Source organism: Corvus kubaryi, unplaced genomic scaffold, assembly GCF_017639235.1.
Source record: "Corvus kubaryi isolate FWS band 111438036 unplaced genomic scaffold, C.kubaryi_AGA036_p1.0 77, whole genome shotgun sequence".
Taxonomy (NCBI): Eukaryota; Metazoa; Chordata; class Aves; order Passeriformes; family Corvidae; genus Corvus; species Corvus kubaryi.
In genome coordinates, this window is record NW_024582064.1 from 1,589,133 (window position 1) to 1,607,426 (window position 18,294).

General features: G+C 37.3%; 1 protein-coding gene across 1 annotated transcript in view; it reads right to left on the minus strand.

Annotated features, from left to right (window-relative positions):
• NAA15 (N-alpha-acetyltransferase 15, NatA auxiliary subunit) overlaps positions 1-18,294 on the minus strand; it is a 36,536-nt gene that overhangs the window by 11,804 nt on the left and 6,438 nt on the right. Inside the window, exons 2-12 of the mRNA XM_042051898.1 lie at positions 11,885-11,969; positions 10,855-10,959; positions 10,073-10,230; positions 7,565-7,699; positions 7,242-7,395; positions 4,776-4,895; positions 4,036-4,131; positions 3,796-3,902; positions 3,299-3,371; positions 2,457-2,626; positions 1,773-1,925 (exon numbers count right to left, since the gene is read on the minus strand). Coding sequence (XP_041907832.1) covers positions 1,773-1,925; positions 2,457-2,626; positions 3,299-3,371; positions 3,796-3,902; positions 4,036-4,131; positions 4,776-4,895; positions 7,242-7,395; positions 7,565-7,699; positions 10,073-10,230; positions 10,855-10,959; positions 11,885-11,969 — 1,356 coding nt within the window. The remainder of the gene's footprint in view (positions 1-1,772; positions 1,926-2,456; positions 2,627-3,298; positions 3,372-3,795; positions 3,903-4,035; positions 4,132-4,775; positions 4,896-7,241; positions 7,396-7,564; positions 7,700-10,072; positions 10,231-10,854; positions 10,960-11,884; positions 11,970-18,294) is intronic.

Sequence of the window (18,294 nt, forward strand, 5' to 3'; positions counted from 1 at the left end):
AGACACAATGAAGAGCCAGGCAGTGGTCATTTCACTGTGACAGTTCATCTTTAGGTTAGGAGAGACCTTCATTCAGCGTTTTTAATACGGTGTGCACACAACACATTGCAGCATGGAAAAGATGGCAGAAAAGTTCTAGCCCATGGCAAGACACTGACACCTGCAAGAAATCCTGCAGGATTTTTTTTTCCCCTCAATTAAAACTGCTATTTGTATCTCCCAGAGAACTGCTGATTAAGTATCCTCACAGTAGTAGTAGATGATTATTTCCAACGCATTCGGTCCTAGAGAGGAGTAGCAAGGCAAAAGGAATACTGTTAACTTTGACACCTTCTGGTTCAAAAAGGGGGCTTACAGTTGTCTTTCAAATCTGGTATTTATATATATTTGCACAGATCCATAAGAACATAGCAATGAAAGAGGCAGTATTCAAAACAGCCTGATTTAGGCAACTAAAAACAAAATGTCGTTTCCATTTTTATTACGCTTAATCTAGGTCTTCTCTAATTACTGTTTTTTAATTAAGAAGCCTGTATTTGAGCACTAGACAAAAGATCAAATGGAGATAAGATTCTAAAGAGCAACATCACGAAATTATATTTTTCAAGTTCAGTTTTGGGTAACCGGTACGCTTCCTTTTTAGCATCATCTTAGAGCTGCTTAAGGCATTGAGGGAGGTCAAATTAACCTAAATTCATAGTGGGTTTGCATCAAAACCCCCACATAAAGCTACTGAGGATATAAAAAACCAGAACTTCCCCTCCCCTCTTGTCTGCCTGAACATAGCCTTCATTTCACAACATCCTTCAGATTTCTTTTATAAACACTGTTCCCCCCTCCTCTCTGTTCAACCTACCTTACACTCCAGGTTTCTCCTGCTCTTTAAGAGGGGAGAAAATGGGACAAACAAACAGAAAAGGCTTTGCTTTTGCAGGTAGATCCCAACAGCCTGTTGCCTGTCTCCCACAGACAACACACAAATGACACTGCTAGTATTCCAAAACTATCATTTGACAAATAGTCTGGAGAGACTTCACTGAGCTGTTCTGACTTTCAGTTATGAAAGAATAACATCAAAGAAGTACATTTTAAAAAGTAACTAACCTGCGTGACCATCAAACCTATAAAAATGGGATTACTGCAGCGACAAAAAGTGATGCATGAAATTATGCAATTTCCATAACACAAAATTTTTCTTCCAGATAACTGGTCATGTGCAAGTACATGGAAAAATAAAAGAAAAAAGGTGCATGCAGCTTTCCATCATCACTGATAAACAAGGACATGGGGATGAAAGTTGGTTCACACAAGCAAGATACGTCACACAGCCTCTCAGCTGTTAGCCACACTAAAATTATGTCCCAAGAGACATCTAAAACTCTCAAACTTACTACCATTAGAAAAAAGATACATGGGCAACTTTACCAGATCTTTCAAGTATCCTACAGAATCAAGATTAAACCCAAAGATTATTGTGCAAAAATTTTCTCAGAACTTCTCTCTAAAACAGGCATGACATATTTTTCCTACCCAGCAAAAATAACCAAATCCAAGCTTTATAGACTTTTAACTTATTACTATGGAATCATGCTTATCCAAGATTAATTCAAACCCTGCTATGGACTACCATAACTGCAGCAAGCAACCATTGTTGGTCTGAAACAGAACGTAAATATGGTAGTAAAAGTGAGTGCACAGTTAAAAACAAAAAGTCATTCCACAAGGGATTAGGCCCACATTATTCCAAAGACCTCTAGTTAAGCGCAACAAACCCGCGTAAACTTAGAACACATTTCTTCTGCTTCTTTAATGGAGTTTGCTTTCAACATATATTTTGCACATTTGGAGTTGATAAATCTGTCTGCTGTGTCCAAAGCCTGAGCCTCATCCATCCACCTTGCAGCTTCTTTAATATTTCCAGCATGCTAAAGAGATAGAAATTTAAGTCAGATTCAGTAATTATAAAACATGCACATTTTATCTACTCACTGTTTGATATAATTAGGTTTTTTTAGACTTTTTCTAATAAATAGCTTTCTTCAAAAGCAACAGACCTTTAAAGAAAAAAAGCAGTTAAATACCTTTCCTCATTATGGAATTACTGGTCTTTTAGCGCAGAATGTTTTTCCTGAAAATGCTTAAAGAACCACTTTGGATAATCCCATTCTGATACAGTATCATAGTGCACTTGAGAAATTGTTTTAAGCAGCTAAAAAACCAGGGGGTAAGAACAGATGAAAGACTCCACCTAATTTATCAGCGTGATTCTTATGTACAGCAAAATGTGAATTCTCAGCTTTTGTCCTTTATTGAGTTAAAAACCATCATAGCAGCTTTTTATATGCAGCGGAAAACCCCACCTGAAGTAGCTAAACAATAATACCCTTATCTAGAAACTCACTGAAGTTCCTAACAAACTAATAACCTTTGGTCACTAAGAATAAACCCAAACTTACCTTATAGATTTTTGCCTTCACAAGGAAGAGTTCTATCAAAGTGGGAGTACTTTCTATAGCAGCATTTATATATTCTAGAGCCAGGGATGGCAGTCCAATTCTATCATAATGTTGAGCCAAATAATACTGGACCCAGAGTAAAGTGGTTGGAGGTTCTTCTTTACCATCATCTGGCAGGAGTAAAATGGAAAGCGGTTTTCTGTTTGGTTTATTACTAAAACAACATGCCAGAAGCAGAATGCAATAAATACAGCCACTGAAGTTAATTCTGCCTCTCTATCAGACTTAGGAGAGCTTCCAAACAACTTTAAGCACATACTGCTCCCTTCTCCTTCTGTGGTTTTAAGGAAAAGGAAGTTGGTAGGTCAAAGGGAGTTTCACTTTGTTCCAAGTATTTGCTACGGGCAGTCTGATATGCAAAACCTCCAAGAACACAAAACCTGGTCCCCACCAAAAGCTCCAAAACTACACCTGTCTGTGAAGACTGTGCTATCAGTAGATACTGTTTTTCGTTTGACATTTCTGAAGTTATAAGATTTGACACAGCTTTCAAACTTCAGTTTCTTGAACAGTGATAAACTCAAGTCCTGAAAATAGCATACTTGAACTCAAAACTGCGAAGAGATGACTAAATTCATGAACCCATGAAAAAAAATTTAGAACAAGTGACTATATTTTGAATACAGACTTTACATTTGACAGTTATGGTTCAGTTCTGTGTTAGGGGAAAAGTAGAAAAAAACCCACATCACCTCTGTTTCTTCACTACCTATTTCCCCACCTCTGAATGGACACACAACACCAGGCACTACTCCATGAAGCACAACAGACTCAGCACTCACCATTTGGGTTAAATAACCTGCAGCTTCTTAGAGAGGTTTCATAACCTATCACGAGCTCTTCTATGATTGCCACCTATACATGCAAGACGAGACACAGAAAAAATAATCTGTGGGCCAGATAGTATTTTATTTCAACTTGAGCTACTTGGTGTTAGCCAAACTAGTTATTTTAGTAAGAAGATTCTGCAATATCCAGAATTACATTACATTTGAGAATGTACTCAATCTCACTTCTATTTTTAACAAATTAAGACCAGGCCTCCCTTGGTGAACACTTACACAGCTTAGAATTACTAAATCTTAAGTTTTCTACATTTACCAACTTGGCACATGTATGCCCAATGTATGTACTTCATTTTTTTCCCAGCTATATATATAATATATCAGGCCATCTAAAGCAGTGCTGATGGAGTCAATACTGAAGAAAACAGTTTCCTTCATCTCTTCAATACATCAGTTATGAGGCAGAACATGTAAAAACTGGTTAGAACACTTACCTTCTCCTTATCTTTATATAATGACCTCAAAGTATTGAAGACTGGTGGGCAACCTTTGCTGAAATTCATCCTTAAAAACTTGTCCAGACATTCCTTAAATTTTTCACCTTGAGAGGAAAAAGACCTGTTGATTTTGTTTTACCAGACATTACTCATCAATTGCAGATTGTTTATACTGTTAAATCAGAATCTAAGAAACACAAGTGTTGATCACTACCTGCTCAGCAAAAATGCACTTACCAGACAAAAAGTTTAATGGTAATCTTCTTGGAACTAGTCCCCTTGGGTATTTAGTCCATGCCTCTTCATAGATCTTTAGTCTCTCCATCATATTAGCTAGAAGAGAATTTCACAGTTTACTTTTCCCTTTCTGGCAAGAAGGAAAAGGGGGCAGGGAAAGTGATTTATACCTGACTAAAAAAAAGAAATCAGAATATATAGCAACTAATGGCTATATCCTTCCTAAAGAACAGAATTTCCTCAATCTTATTAAAACTAATGTATTGAATGACTCCAAGGTAGTCAGTATCTGATAATGCCTCTTCCAGCAGTAGCATACTAACTGCTTATCTCCCATCTTAAAAAGAGCTCCTGCCTTGTTGCTGTCTAAAACCTTCAAAGCAGACCATTCAGTTGTATTAGCTACAACGTAAGATTAAGATAACAGAGACAGTAAAGGAAAAATTCAAAATTAAAAGTGTCGTCTAAGAAATAATTCCATTCTTTCAATCACCCACAAATACTATTGTGTTTTTTTTATTCTATGGTTTTAGTTAAGACAAGGTAACAACAATGCAAGAAATATTTCCAGTCTTTCTTAAGAAACCCCAACATTATGACAGTATGTACACACTATGACTAAAAAGAAATATTTAAATGAGGAATTTTTAAATAATAGTTTTAGTATTTAAAGCAATACAAGCTTTACATGCTTTTATATGCAGAAAAAGCTTATTTACTACAAGATATCAAATCATTACCTGGCTTAAGTGCCTTTTCTAAGCCTTTGTAGTAAGCCCAGTTTTCAGGATTTCTTTCTTGAAGTCCTTTGTAGACTTCAACTGCTTCTTCAAGTCTGCCAAGCTGAAGCAGGAGTTCTCCTGTGTGAAAAACAAGAAGTTTTAAATTAAGGTAACAAGATACTAAAGCAGTGTAACGTTTATCACTCTACAGTAAAAGACTGGATAATCCTTAACTCCATGCAGATTCTAATTTCTTAGAAAAAATGAGCACAGTAGTACTACAAACTAGTTGACAGATGTGCTTTTACTTTGACAATAGCTGCAATTATAGTAAGATTTTACAACTCAGCCCGTAATTCCTGAAACTTACTTGAAAATTTAATGCAAAATGTATGTAGTTTGTTTTTATTTCTCACTTACTGAAGTGACTGGTTACCTTAAGAGCAGTTTTTATTGCAGAAGGCAGTTAAAAGCAGTACATGGTAGCTAATGCATACAGCATCTTGAAAACCAAACTAAAATTGAAGAACTGTAAGAGAATGGTTCTTCAATCTGGTATTTCATGAAACTAACTTCCGCGTTTTTAATCAAGCCATTGATTTGATAAATAAATTCTCAAGATTCTGTAAACAAGTTTCCTTTTAATGATACTTCAATACGAGTTAAAACTGATAAAGATTAGGTCTAACAATTGTATAAACATCTTTGCTAATGCTGGAACTGCAACAGGAGTCAATTTCACAATGGAAAACTGTACTTTACAAAGGTTTGCTACTTACAAATGTTAGGCATGAACAGATAACACAACAGAGGTTAACAGTGCCACTCTAGACTAAGGCAAGATTTTCTTACCCAGTTTCAAGAGGAAAATGCAAATTTACCTTTCTTCTTCCCTATGTCACACAGCTGACATGCAATTTTGTCAACAGATGCTGCTTTCCACAGTTAGAATAACTTGAGGACTACACACAGAATCTAATGCCCAGGAAAACATCAATAGTTCACTCACTGAGAATGATGGAATTGGGAAAATAGACCTTAATTCTTTCTGAGGTGAAAGTTAATTTTTTTTCTATCTAACAGCAGCAAATGCCAATACAATTTTCAGTGTTTGCCAGTTGTACTTCATCCACTGTGGCTTTTGCATGTGTGCTTAAAATTTGTACACACTCATTTATTAGCAGGCTCTCCTGGAGAATACACAGCAACCAAGCCAGACCAAACAACACAATGGGAGCTGTGCCCAAAGAAATTAATCACTTGTGCCCCATTGAAAGCATGCAGACTGCAAAGGGTATTTCTATCCTTTTGTGTGGTAACTTGCTAAGAGGTTTTATGTTTTGGTCTGGCACTTATTTTTAATGAAGTCCTATTTGAAAAACCTATTTCACTACTAACCTTGGACCTTCAAACACTTAGTATGTCACATAGTACGTCAACATGAAACACAAAATATGTCAAAAGACCTTTCAGATAAAAAAATAAAGTCACAAAAAACCCACTCCCACCCCAAAAAGTCCGGCTACTATGTTTCAAAAATTATTTGTTATAGCATAGTCTCTATATCCATGACCTTTGATATGCAAACCAAGTCAGATATTCAGCTACCCTGGAGAGTCATCTGCAATCATTTTCCTTGAGGAAGCACCACACCTCCCATAATACAATGACTACTCAATTCCTAGGTTTGTTTTGCATGACAGTGAGATTACTATTAGCAGAAATAGGGAACTAGCTACAACATCTACATGCATAAATTAGAGTAAAAGGATTTATTCTCTTTACTTCAAGCAATCATTTAAATAGATTCCAGTGTGGGCCAAGAACAAGCAGTACCTTCAATAGATTGGCAGTTTCACAGAAAGACTGTAAAAGCATCGAGCAGAAGAGGAACAAAGCATGCTTTAAGAAAGTGCACCTGTTAATAGAGCTGTGAGAATGAGCTTGTATCACTCTGCAATTCCCTCTATAGAATATAAGCTGCACTACTGTAGTGATCTGTTATAGTATTATACACCAGGTTTATAATAATACAACAGAAGCCTACACTGGGTTGCCTCACTAAACAATTTCTACACACTGCAAGGGTGACTGAATACATTTAAAAGCCTTCTGCTGTGCCAAAGATGATTCTTCCCTTTCAGGACATGGTATCCTTGTCAGGGCCACTATCAAAGCTGTAACACCACAGGTCTGGGTACACTTCTCAGAACTTCAGGACATCAATTTAGGATCTCCTGGCTGAAATGCCTATTAGCTTAAAAGTTTCAGAACAGCATGTCTGTACTTCACTGATGTATTACCAATCTGAGAGAAGAACATGGCAGAGACTGAATAAGCTCCAAGACAAGCAGTCCTTTACAACAGCAAAATTAAATAAATTAACCTAAAACCAAATCAAAGTTCCAAAAGATGGGAAAAGCTGACAGTATGGACATCCCATTGTATGCTATGTGTTTAAATGTATCTTCAGAAAGCGATTACCTTTAGTTTCTTCAACAGCCAGTTTATCACAGATCTGTTTTTCGTAAGTACAAAGATGTTCCAAGGCTTCTTTATACAGCCCTGCTTCCCGGAGGACTTGATTTTGATAGAGCAGCAGTTCACTGTACTCGTAGTCCACCTTGTCAGGTGATGTCTACATAGGAAAGCCAAACACAGGACATAGCTCAGTCTTCTAATTCTAAAATTAGAAGGGATCAAATTCATTTGACTGAAGAAACTGCATAAAGTTCTCATGATGAGAGGAATGTTTTATTTTTGGCTTAAGCAACACTCCATATAGGAATTTCACGTTCTCCTCTTACCTGCTGCGTCTTCCTAAATTCCTCTAAAATTTTTGCTGCCATTTCATAGTCTTCCAGCAGATGGTAAGCAATGGCATAACCAATCCATGATGCTCGCTGTGCAGGTCGAAGCTGAAGCAACTGGTACCTTGTTTCCTGCAAAAAAGTAGCTGCTAATTTTCCTGACTTTACTCTGATACTCTGTAGAATCCATTAGGCAATATTCTGTCTTCAATATTCTAGTATTTAAGGAAGTCACTGCGAAATAGTTTGCTATATGCATTTTATTAACTAGAGAAAGAATAAACTTTGAACTATAATGGTGTTCACTGAATAAAAAAATAAGCCTCCACAAAATAACACATCAAACCAAACCCTGATGAGTCAGACTAATTTTGTTAATGTATGACACACATGCTTTTCCTGTCTTACCACTTATGAACAGAACGTAATTAAGAATACTTGGTTTGAGTTGCAGGAACGCTTACTGGTCTTTCAAATAAACCTTGAAAGTACATGTGTATTTAAATCATTAGAACTGTTCTTAGGCAACACAAGTCACGCAAACACATGCCTATTCTTTGGCAAGAGGATAATTACAGCTGGAAAACGCAACAGATTTGCTTGGTATCATGCAGCTTTAATCTGAGGAAAATGCTATTACTTGTTTTGTTACAGACTCCTGAAAGGCATTTTCAAGTAACTTAAAATAAAGGGAAAAAGATACTTCCTATTGAAACAGTCAGAAGTAGGGATTAACAAAGAACTAAAACTAGTTACAGTTGTTTTAACAGAATGATGAGCACTCAAAATATTTTGAGGTAGGAGAGGTTGGAATTTAAAGCAAAGAAGAAAAACCCAATTAAAACATACCCTTATTCTCAGTTTTGAGAGTAAATTCACATTCTTCAGAAGTCAGCACATGATTAGCCATGAATTACTGACTTCTAAGCATCCTAACATTTAATCCTTAATGCATTCTGTAACCATGTGTTACTTGTATGTGTAGAGATTACAAAATTTGTATTCACATTTATCCAGAGGCAAAGAGAACAGACATTTGCAAACACATTTTAGCACCTACACTGAGTTTTAGCTACCTTGCCTCAGCAAGAGTGGAACCAAATTTCTAGACTACTAATTTGAAAAAAATCAGTGCTTAAGAATTGTCCTGACTCAGGAATAAGTTCTCTGAGGACCTGTGCTAGCTGATGGTTCCACACAGCTTGATACACAGAACTTGCTCTTGGGTATACTAACATTACCCTAATTTGAAAAGGAAATAATACATGAAGAGACCAACTAATGTGTTTTAAACAACATGACTTTAGAGGTGCAAAGGAAACCTAAAAAGATGAAAACTTGACCAAAAAAAAATGTAGCTGTCACTCACTAATGCCCAAGTTGGCCAGGAACCAAAATATGTTTCATGCAGCACACTGCTTGTTATTACCCACTGCCAAGAGAAACTGGAGGCCACTGATGTAAAGGTGAAGGGATATAGAGCGCAAAGCTACTAAAAAATTTAAACTCCTTTGCCTGAATAAAAGTCATGTTCTGAACACATTGCTGACACTTTACTGTGCCATAAATCAAGTCTCTCCTGATGGGAGAGAATTTGCTGAAAGTCCTTGCAAGGAGTTTAAAAGATAAAGCGAGACGTCTTCTGTAGTTTCAATGCTTCTAGATAGTTGTTTATTAAGTCTTATCAGAGGAACTGAGCCACTAGCGTGACCCAGGTAGAGCATGGAAGGAGGAAAAGTAGGAGTGAGAGCGAGCAATTATCAAGATTTACACAGCCTTTTAAAGATATTTTAACCAATAGTTGCTAAAAATGTACATTATTTTTACTTTCTTACCAATTATTCAGTAACACGACTAGGAACTGCGGAATTTTCTATCCAATCAATCCAAACTACTTTTACTGCAGAATATGGAGAGGTAGAAGAAGGAGGTCTAGAGAACAACAACAATCCTCCATTTTGATATTTTTTACCCTTATCTATTTACTATAAAGAGAAGCCTAAAACCTCTAAATTTTCACCCTGTGACAATCTTACATAGTAGTCTATCACCTAATTCACACCACTGTATTTTCTAGTTGTTGTCTGACTGTTGGAAATTTTTTCCAAGGTTTAAAGCTATACCAGTGTTGTCCAGGGGGCTAAAAACCCTTAAAAACAGGCAGAGAAATATTCTCGGCACTCTGGGTTCCTACGCGTTGCCTCTTACCTACGGGAATCCTTTCAAGAAAAGAACAAAACTGGAGAATGCCTACAGATGGATTATACAGCATCAAGAAAAAAAAAAATAAGGCAAGCAATTCTGCACTAAGCTGAAAATTTGACATTAAATCTGTATTTTATAGAAATTGCTCAGTAGCATATCTGCTTTCACTTTCATAAAGTATTGAGTGGCATATAGTTTTAATCCTGTGGACCTAACTGTTTTTTTTAAAGCGTCATTAATCAATCTGCCACCTTTGCTGCAGTTCCCTAGGAGATGATTAAATGCAGTATACATACTTACCCTGTAACCTTCAAGATCCCTCATTTGAATCTGTAGCAGAGAAAGGTCTCTCAAGATTTGAAGATTGTCTTTGTCCCATTTCAGTGCATTTCTATAGCATTTGATAGCTTCATCATACTTCTTGTCTGACCTCTGAAGAAGGCCATAGACATGCCAACCTGGAAAACTCTGTTAAGGCTTCCACTGAATCTGAGCAGGGACAAATGAGCTCCAACACGGCAGTGATAGAATAGCTGCCAACAAGCTCTCAAGCTGTTTTAAAAATGAGCAGGAACACTACAGTTCTTTTCATCAGAACTTTGCCAGTTATATGTATAGTCTATATAATATGCTTTAAACTTTACTTTTCACATACTGGGGGAGGAAATAAAGCAACAGGGTATCTAAAAACCTTATTAGGCTTACTTGAAAACATTTTTAGGCAACTGAAGTGCTCATAGTCCCTCCATTCCGAGTATACGACAATTTTTCAACAATGTAATGGCAACTACTCATGCTTCCAAAGCAAATGATGTTTAAATGCCCACCATGAGTTTACAGTTGCAGATTAATGATTAAAAAATACTCAATGCATGCCAGAATAATACGTGAGCTAACTGTGACTGCAAGGACTGCAAAACATCTGCCCTTTGGATAGCTGAAGACAAAATATTTATTGGAAATTGAAAACTTTGAACTTCCAGTTTGAAGTTTAAACGGGCTTTTATTGCTATAAATCAAGTAGTTGCAGAAATCAATCTTTTCTATTCATCAGCAAAAAAGCCCTATTTCAAAAAGGATACAGACATGACTCTTCAAGTCATTCCTCAGGCCTCTGCGCACAAGTTCATAAGCTTCCTCTTTCTTCCCTAGACAGTTCAATGTTAGTCCTTTCATTGCCAAGGTTTCTAAAAAAGAAAAAAAAAAAAGATTAAATAAGTATCAGTTTTTCGTTTTCATGGGTTTTAAGCTCCATATAGCAACCCTAAACATAGAATAAATGCAAATTTAGATTCAGTTATCACTCTCAAGATTTCACATTCTTTTCTCACATGGAAAGCTCTACTGTCAGATTATTCACTTAAGTATATCATACACAGCAATAAACCTTTTATATTACTTCCATCAAAATATGAAGTAATGTTTTATCTTAAAGGGCAGTAAAATCTGTCTGCTCTACAAACATTGAGATTTTTCTTTTTAACTACTCAATTATCTATTCACAACTCTGGTATTTCCACACATCCACCCATATCAAATTAGTTGCAAAAAACCCACAAAGCATTTCTGAACAGTGCAAAGAAACTTTCAACTCAGTATTAAGAGCTGACTAAAAATACAGCAAAGGAACAAACACCTTTTTCTTCTTTTAAAATAAGACTGTTCCTTCAGAAAAATAGCAGGCCACAGAGCTGACAGAGTACTGAACAATATTCAGCCTCTTCCTTTTGTTTTTCACTTTTATGTGAGGGAATCTCAATTTTCCAGGAAAAGTGATTTAACTAATGCATAGGAAATTATTAGGAAATAATAGTGTATTATATTAGGAAATAATATGTATTTACATATGTATATATGTAAATATATTGTTGTATTAGGAAACTTGCACCATGAATCTTAGACTTGAAGGATAAAGAATGGGAAGCCATGACTACTGGTAACATCAGTCTTTAAAATGACCAATCTTATCAACAGTAAATGCCTAATACGGAGGTTTCTGGATGCTCTTACTGCTTTATGGGCAAAAAGTTAGCAGTGAAGTGGTATAAAACATATAATTACTCTACTGTAAAGTACAGGGAAAAAGAGACCACATGCCATTTGAAAACTTACCTCCATGTTCTGCAAATTTGGGATTGGAAAGGATCTGTTTACAGAACTTCAACCCATTTCTATACTGCTTATGTTCATAACACCTCTGTTGAAGAACAAAATAAGTTTATTCAAAAAATTTAGAGTGAAAGTATTTATGCACACTTGAAATTAAGCATCAGTGCAGCTACGGATTTTAGAAAACGTACTAATATTTTAATGAACCCTGTTTATTGAGCTTCCTGTGTTTAAAAATTTTTTACATTGCCAGAAAAAAAAAATATGTTAGCAACACCACAAGTCTAAAAGTGTAACTACAGACATATTATCATACAGCAGATTCTCAGGTAAGACACCACAGGATGCTTAAGTGCCTAAAGAGATTCAACTCTCCCTTAACACAAAAGCAAACCTTGCGTCATAACACGGTAAACATTGAACCCATTTGGCCAATTATCCTGTACAGTAAGCCCACAAGACAACCTCCAACAACCATACAAGCTGGAAAGACATTTAAATCATTGCAACATGGCTTACACTACCTCTGAAAGCAACCTCTTATGATCAATTTGATTACCACATATATCTCATATATCCAAACCTTCAAAACTAGTATACAGTAACATTATCTTGCCATACTGGAAATTTAAACATTCCTCTACAGTTTTCTTAGTCCAACTCTTGGAAACACCAACAATAAACTTCAAAGGTATAAAAAAATGGTAAAACAATAAGTGCATGTATTATTTTCTAGTACTGAAGTCATACAGCTGAAATAATATGACTGCAGACCAAGATGCATCACAAACCACCTATCTTGCTCCCCTTACACTGTCACCACCCTTAGGAGAAAGGGAATTGCTCGCATGCAAAAGGAGAGAGAAGGAAGATGCTCAGAGAGAACAAGCAAGATGTACTCAAAGAGGAACATATCAACAAAAGAATTAGAATGGTTTCAACTTGAACAGACCTTCAAAGACCATCTAGTTCCACCCACCCCACCCCCATGGGTAGAAACACCTTTCACTACTCCATGTTGTTCAAAGTCACATCCAACCCTGACTTTGAACACTTCCAAAAGACAACCCCCTCTGTCACCAAGGACAGGAAATGTCAGCACTGCAAGCACATAGTAAGAGAATGTTTTTAAGGGTTAGGTAAGAGGAAATCTGTACAGGCAGCTATTTTTTTTCTATTAAACTTGACTGGGTATTACCTAGACCCTCCAGTCATTATCAGCTTTCAAGCAGCTGGCTGAGTCACTACAACCAGCCACTAGTCAGAGCTGACAGGCTTTTTCTTTTTTTTTTTTAAATTGAAACCATCAGACATAATGGTTACCAGCCAGGCCTCCTCCCTGAAAAGTAAAGCTGCCATTTGCCCCCACCCAGGTAGTTGTGCAAGCAGCAGAACCTGTCACAAAAGTGGTGCAGCCACAGGAACTGAAGAACGTGTCTGCAGTGTAGTTAAGGCACTGTCACAAGCAGAAGAGGCACTTAGGGGTTTTGCAGTCTGGCTTTGAGTACAACAGCTAAGATGGTGGCTATGAATGTGAAATCCTATCACTAAATGGTTCCATTTAACGTACTCTAACAACCAGGCTTTCATCTTGAAGTTTAAGCAAGGTCACCCAAGATGGGATATATGCTAGAGACAGGAAATATTTGCACGTAAAATTTTCTAGGGTGATACAGAACTTGTAATGCAAGGTAGTTTGAAACAGAGCAAACTCACCGAATGTTGTAACAAATTCCTTCCTTTAGGCTTCACAGAGCAAAGATTTACAAGTTTATATCCGCTTACATCTACAGAAAGGTTCTCATAACCCAGAAATACTCAAATAGAGCCAACAAATTATCAGGAAACAATCTGGATATACTTTTATCTCCAGAATACAGCTGGGTATATAGACACAGCTGTGTATATTCCCCAGTGAAGCATCAAAGGTCTCCTTTTACAGGTTATTTCTAGATCAAGACAAGTTGAAATGATTTCCCATATACAATTTCTCCAAGTTTTCAAGTTAATACTTCCAAGCTTATTTCATTCTGTTAATGCAAACATTTCAAATTGTGTTATTTTATGAGTTTTTCTTATTCGTGTATGTGTTCTACATACACGCTCTATGTTTTGACAGTGGAAGGAAGGGAACAAATGAAATTGAGGTCACATTTAGTTCTTCAGAAAAGAAGAGACTATTTCCTCATAGTGGGCCCAACAGCACCACTGAGATTCCCCTGCCTGAAGCTGTGCACATACTTAACTCATTCTCCAGAGAGATTATGGGCTAACAAGCTTAAATTAACGTGTGAATAAGACAGAAGGGAGCCAGGAATGAAGCCTATGCAACCATGGCTAGTACGAACCTCGGTGAACCTGTAGTTTCAAGGAACAGACAATTCAAACAAAAATCTTTTCATAAAAAGGAGACAGAAAATATATACAGAGCCTGCGAAAAGAAGATCCTTAAGCAAGTAAGTAGTTTCTGAGTAAGAGAAGAAAAAAGAACCAGCAATTTAAATTAAAAAAAAAAAAAAAAAATTACAGAAGCAGGTATGGTGTCATGTCAAGTATTCTTGGGACATAAAGATACAGGCTTTCTGGAAACAGGAATTTTATTCATCTGGGTAGTTTGTTTCCTCCCAGAAAATTAGCTTGTCACAGTCATGACCAGAGCTCTGACCCTTACTTTCGGACAGCTGTTCTGCAGAAGTAACAGATTTCTCTGTTCCAGAGATGGCTAGAAGAGCAGAGTTGCCTGCACTAAGCTAAACTCCTGCACATATAAACTTCAAAGCCAGCAGTGAGAGCATGCTTGTGATGCTTGACAGACAAGTACTGCAGCTACAACTTGTGACATCATGCGATGAGAAAACAAAAGCTAAACTTTAAAAGAGTAAGGTTAAGGCTAACGCTCCAGAAGAACAGAATCTGACTCTACAGCAGTACTGAATCTATACACATTTCCTGCCCTTCGAAGTTTTTAATTTAGTAAGTTACCAGATCTTTTAAGACATCTAACAAGCTTTTCTCTGCATGCTGTGGCCAGAATGACAACCTATTCCAAACACACCAAGATTCTTTTCATAACTTTTAACTAATTTTCTGTATTTATAGGAAGGAAATAACATCTGCTTCAATACAATTCTACAAAGAATCAGTAAGATGAGACAGGCGAAGTATGACTCCTTCAAAATCATGCAAGACCATAGGAGGTGACAATTTGCATTTGCATCATTTCCCCCACCACCAAGTGGATTGGAATGCATGGCAATTACTAGACAGACTTACATTGAAATTTTAAGGAACAGAGATGCCCCATATTTTCCAAAATCCCAAGTCTGAGGTGGAAGGAGGGCTTGTATTCTGGTGCTCTCTGAATTGTATTAAGGCATTTGTGCAGACTCAGTCTCTGGCCAGATGCCCCACACATGCACGTGGCTCATTGTGTCAAATGCAAATAAATTCCTCCACATTTCTTCTTTGGTGGCTGCCATGAAGAAAGGTGAAAAGACTCCCACTATTTATAACTTACCTACGTCTAGCCATAAGCTCACAGCTACATGGAGTTTGTTCCCCCCCTGCCCCAGCTTTCCAGTTTTGAATCTTCTCCCATCTACTCTCTAAATCTTGCTGCCAAACCTACAGGTAGTGAGCAGTGACATGGATTCTTGAACAAGGTAACTACAAGGTTGTTATACAAGGGCCATGCTACTGATTACAGTAGCACTAAGAGCTGCTTACAACAGCAGAGATGACTTTTATCCAAACTTAATTCAGCACTATTTTCTTTATATACTGTATGAACAAATGCATTGTCACAAGTGCATTTTAGAGATTTTATATTTTTGAAATGTATACAAGTAGGCTCTCTAATTGTTTGTTACCTATAAGCAGGCAGCATATTTTACCCCTCAAGAAATTCTTCCCTCTCAAGCTAGACATTTTAATGGTCAAATACATGTGTTTCCAACTAACACTAAAGGATAATAGTCAAGTACAGCATTTTGACATGCAAGTATATCCCTCAGCATCAAATACACAGCACACAGCAGCCTGGACTCTGCCATTTGTACATGAAATATTTTGCATATATTCACACCCAGGAGTGCAAATCCTCTTTTATCACAAAGCAGTCTTCACATCCTGCAAGCATTTAATAACTACAGTAAATAATTTAACAGTCATACAGACTTAAATGTGCTATTTTTAAGACATTTTGTAATAACTACACTGCAGACTGAAGTGTCTTGTATATTCAGTAACATCAATAGTTAACATCAGCTCAACAGTTCTAGCTCAGCGTAACACCAGGACTTACCATGAGCCTGACTAGAAGTTTCAGTGAATCTACACTGCCACCAAGTGCAACCCAATCTACAAGAAGAATCACCTCGATCACAACACAAAGTAGAAAACTCCCTTTCAAACAGGGACACTTGAGAAAATACATAGGTACAACCTAGCTGATTCAAGAGTGTTTTAAAACTAATTTGCAGAAGTAAAACAAAACAGAAAGTCTCATAGGAGTCTATCCAGCCTGGATTTTGCAGCTGATTAAAACAGGTGAGAAGCACACCCAAAAGTGTTTAATGAGCAAGATGAAGACAGTCACAGGAGACCAACATAAAGGAGAAACTGCCTTTTATCTTCCCACCTGAAAGCATGCAAGACTAGATATTTTTCCTCAAGAGCAATTACCAAAGCAAAGAAGATACCATCAACTCCTCAAGCTCACAAGTGGGAGCACTGGGGCATTATTGACTGCTTTCTTTTTATTCTTACTTGAATCAGCACAACTGATTATAAGAAAGAGCAGTTTGAGAATAAAATTGATACAGCAGACCCAGGTGGGTGGGATCACACAATTGTTATGCCCTTTGAACAGGAACCAAAAACAGTGTGCAATTTCTATTAAAGAGAGAATTTTACAAAAAACAGTATGAAGTACTTTTAACTGTTTTCTCTAAGACTCTGTGTTTTACCAGGTCACACTTTTTACTACAACCTAACACCCCACATCTGCAAATTAACTGAAGTAAAATGAATGCAAACTACCTAATGCCCTAATACTTAAAAACAACCAACCCAAACCAACCAAACCAAAAGCCCCACCAAAACCCCCACAGGAAATCACTTCTCACCCACAGTAATGCTGTAAAAGCAAGCATCCTAACTTAGTCAATGCTGTGACAGACTAGCTGAAGAATATAATTTTCTTCACCAAATGAGTGCCAAAATTGGAATTAAACCCCAAAAGACAGCAGAGCTGCAAACTGAACTTCTCATTGGTAGTTCACTGTATTCAGCCCCTCTCCCTCAGCAAGTGACATAGCCAGTGTCATCATCAGAGGAAATACATTGCAGACTATACCCTATCATATACAAGAGTTACTAGGACAGCTGATCTACACATGGGCACAGGTAAATGTATTACTTGCATCTGCAAGTCCCCAAGAGGAAGTACAATGGAGAATGGACTGCTAAGCCAAAACAATTCACAGATTTGACACTCTGCTAATCCTCTTCCCTAAGGTTCTGAAGCTTGAGCAGATCCATGGTGGACAAGGAGTTAGACTAGATGACCTTTAAAGGTTCCTTCCAACCCAAATTATTCTACAACTCTACAACAAACCCTTTCAACTACAGCAGTGTGCTCTTAGGGGGCCCCACAGTTTCCCCCAGTGGCAGTCATGGATGTAGACTTGGGGCATCTGACAGCAATGCTGGCAACTATGATGCTGTGAGACCTATGGCAGTGGGAAGCATTGGAATCCTCGGTCTTTGCATTACTTAAGGTGTGCACTTACAGCACAGGATATGCACGTCTGCCACTCTGACGCCATCTATTTCTTCTGGCATGGCTCAGATGCAGCACTTACAAGATAGTAAATTCAGGTGCCGTGCAGCTCAAGGCTGTTTTCCAGCACACTTCCTCTCTCTACAGGTAGACAAGATCAGGTCAAGTCACTAACATGCACTAATTCAAGCTAAATGTAGTAAAGAAGATTCTGAAAGCATTAGGAGCTACTACTTGCCATGAATTAGTGGGTCTTTTGAGCACTAACCATATCAAACAGCTCAGTAGCTCCAGGCAAAAGATATTCCACCACACCGATTCAATTTCATTACAAACACAAGATGTATAAACCCAAGGACTGAAGAAACCACACAAATCTTACAGCTATGTTAATACTGAAAAACTCTGGAGCAAACTTGCATAATTTTCTGCTGTCAAACTGAAACCAGCTATCCTCTTGCACTGCTCTAAAGTGTTAATTAGTTGAACTGTTGTGTGTAACAAACAGCTTCAGCAATTGCCTGGTTCAACAGATTAAGAAATCCTCCTCTGCACATCACACCTTACCTTTTGGAAGCCACTGATACCTTCATAACTAGCAGTGCTTGGTAGAATACAACCAGAGGAACAG